At 34.7% G+C, this 1,409-nt stretch overlaps 1 protein-coding gene across 1 annotated transcript in view; it reads right to left on the reverse strand.

The window, feature by feature from the left end:
* The window catches only part of LOC107700421 (protein kinase C zeta type-like), a 126,507-nt gene that overhangs the window by 111,120 nt on the left and 13,978 nt on the right, over nucleotides 1-1,409 (reverse strand). Inside the window, exon 2 of the mRNA XM_016502059.1 lies at nucleotides 1,248-1,369. Within this exon, the coding sequence (XP_016357545.1) occupies nucleotides 1,248-1,369 (122 nt within the window). The remainder of the gene's footprint in view (nucleotides 1-1,247; nucleotides 1,370-1,409) is intronic.

Consider the following 1,409-nt stretch of genomic DNA (forward strand, 5'->3'; position numbering starts at 1 on the left):
TCCCCCTTTAACTTTTAATTAGAATGCAGAACAGCTGTATCGAAGGCGCACCAGTCTAACTCACTCGTCTCTCTCTACCGGATCTTTTACTCCCTGCATTAACCGTATGACTGCCGGTGCAGCAAAATAAACCGCAATTTCATAATGATTATAAAGTCTGTGCGCTACACTACATTCTTTAAACGAAGTAAATTAGAACAACGACACTCTGACACATTCTTAGGAAATAGTGGGTTCACAGTGAATTATCAGAACTATTTCAGTAAGACAGTAATATCGCAGTTTACCTGGAAACCTAAAGCTGCACTAGGTATACATCACATATTAGCAAAAAAAATTGATATTTTAAGTACTCAATTGAAAATGTACACATAACGTATCAATTGTACTTTCAGGTTGTGGTTCGGAGAGCTTGTTAGTCCAAATATAGAAGATTAGAAGCCGATGAAGATAAAAGCCAAGATTAGAGAAGCAGTCCTCGGTAAAATGACGAGCATACAACAAAAGGTTCAAATTGTATTTCTGTGGTATCCTTGAACACAGCGTCTTCTCGACATGATGTAAACACACTAACTAGCGGAAGTGTTTGTGGGCAGGTAACCGAGTGTACAGTTAGGTGGGGATTATGCAAATGTGTTACCCAGTGATGTAGATCGGTAACAGACAGAAGATTCGAAAATATATGGACTCGTTAAGGCGATTCATAGGCCTGTCACGATAACAACTTTTTGTTGTGCGATATATTGCCCCAGAAATAATTGCAATAAGCGATATTATTGTAATTTTAAAGACCATTTTATGTCACTGAATATATAATCATAATGTAACAGCATAATCTTTAATAATAACAACAACACTGGGCTGGAGACCTCCAGGATCAGAGAAAAACTAAAATTTATATAAATTATATAAATAATTTATATTTATTAAATTTAAATATAAATCATAAATCTAATATAATATAAATGTAAATTCTTTATATTTTCTGTAGGGTTCCTTGCAAGGAAATCATCATATTTAGGGGTCCCTGGTATCAAAACTTTTAAAGTGTCTGATTTAGCTGATGTTTATATCCAAAGTGACTAAAATATTTACTCTTACCATAGGCACATGAAATCAAAATTAATCTTTTTTTATGCATGTTCCTGGTCTTATTGTGAATAATTAATTGTAACTTGTTATTTTTCTAAATAAGCATTTCTTTTCTGCTGACGTCACTGCAGCTAAAGTTCAAAGGTCATATATACCTTCATCGTCAATCCACTTGAGTGTAATTGGCATCTCCTTTCGGACCCCCCACATCGTTCTCACCTCCTCACACACCTCTGTGTATGTCATGGCCAAATCCAAGTCAGAGATCAGCATGTCCCTACAAAAAAAAAAAAAAAAAAAACACAATGATACAAGAT

This window comes from Sinocyclocheilus anshuiensis, unplaced genomic scaffold (genome assembly GCF_001515605.1).
Source record: "Sinocyclocheilus anshuiensis isolate Anshui unplaced genomic scaffold, SAMN03320099.WGS_v1.1 scaffold477, whole genome shotgun sequence".
NCBI lineage: Eukaryota > Metazoa > Chordata > Actinopteri > Cypriniformes > Cyprinidae > Sinocyclocheilus > Sinocyclocheilus anshuiensis.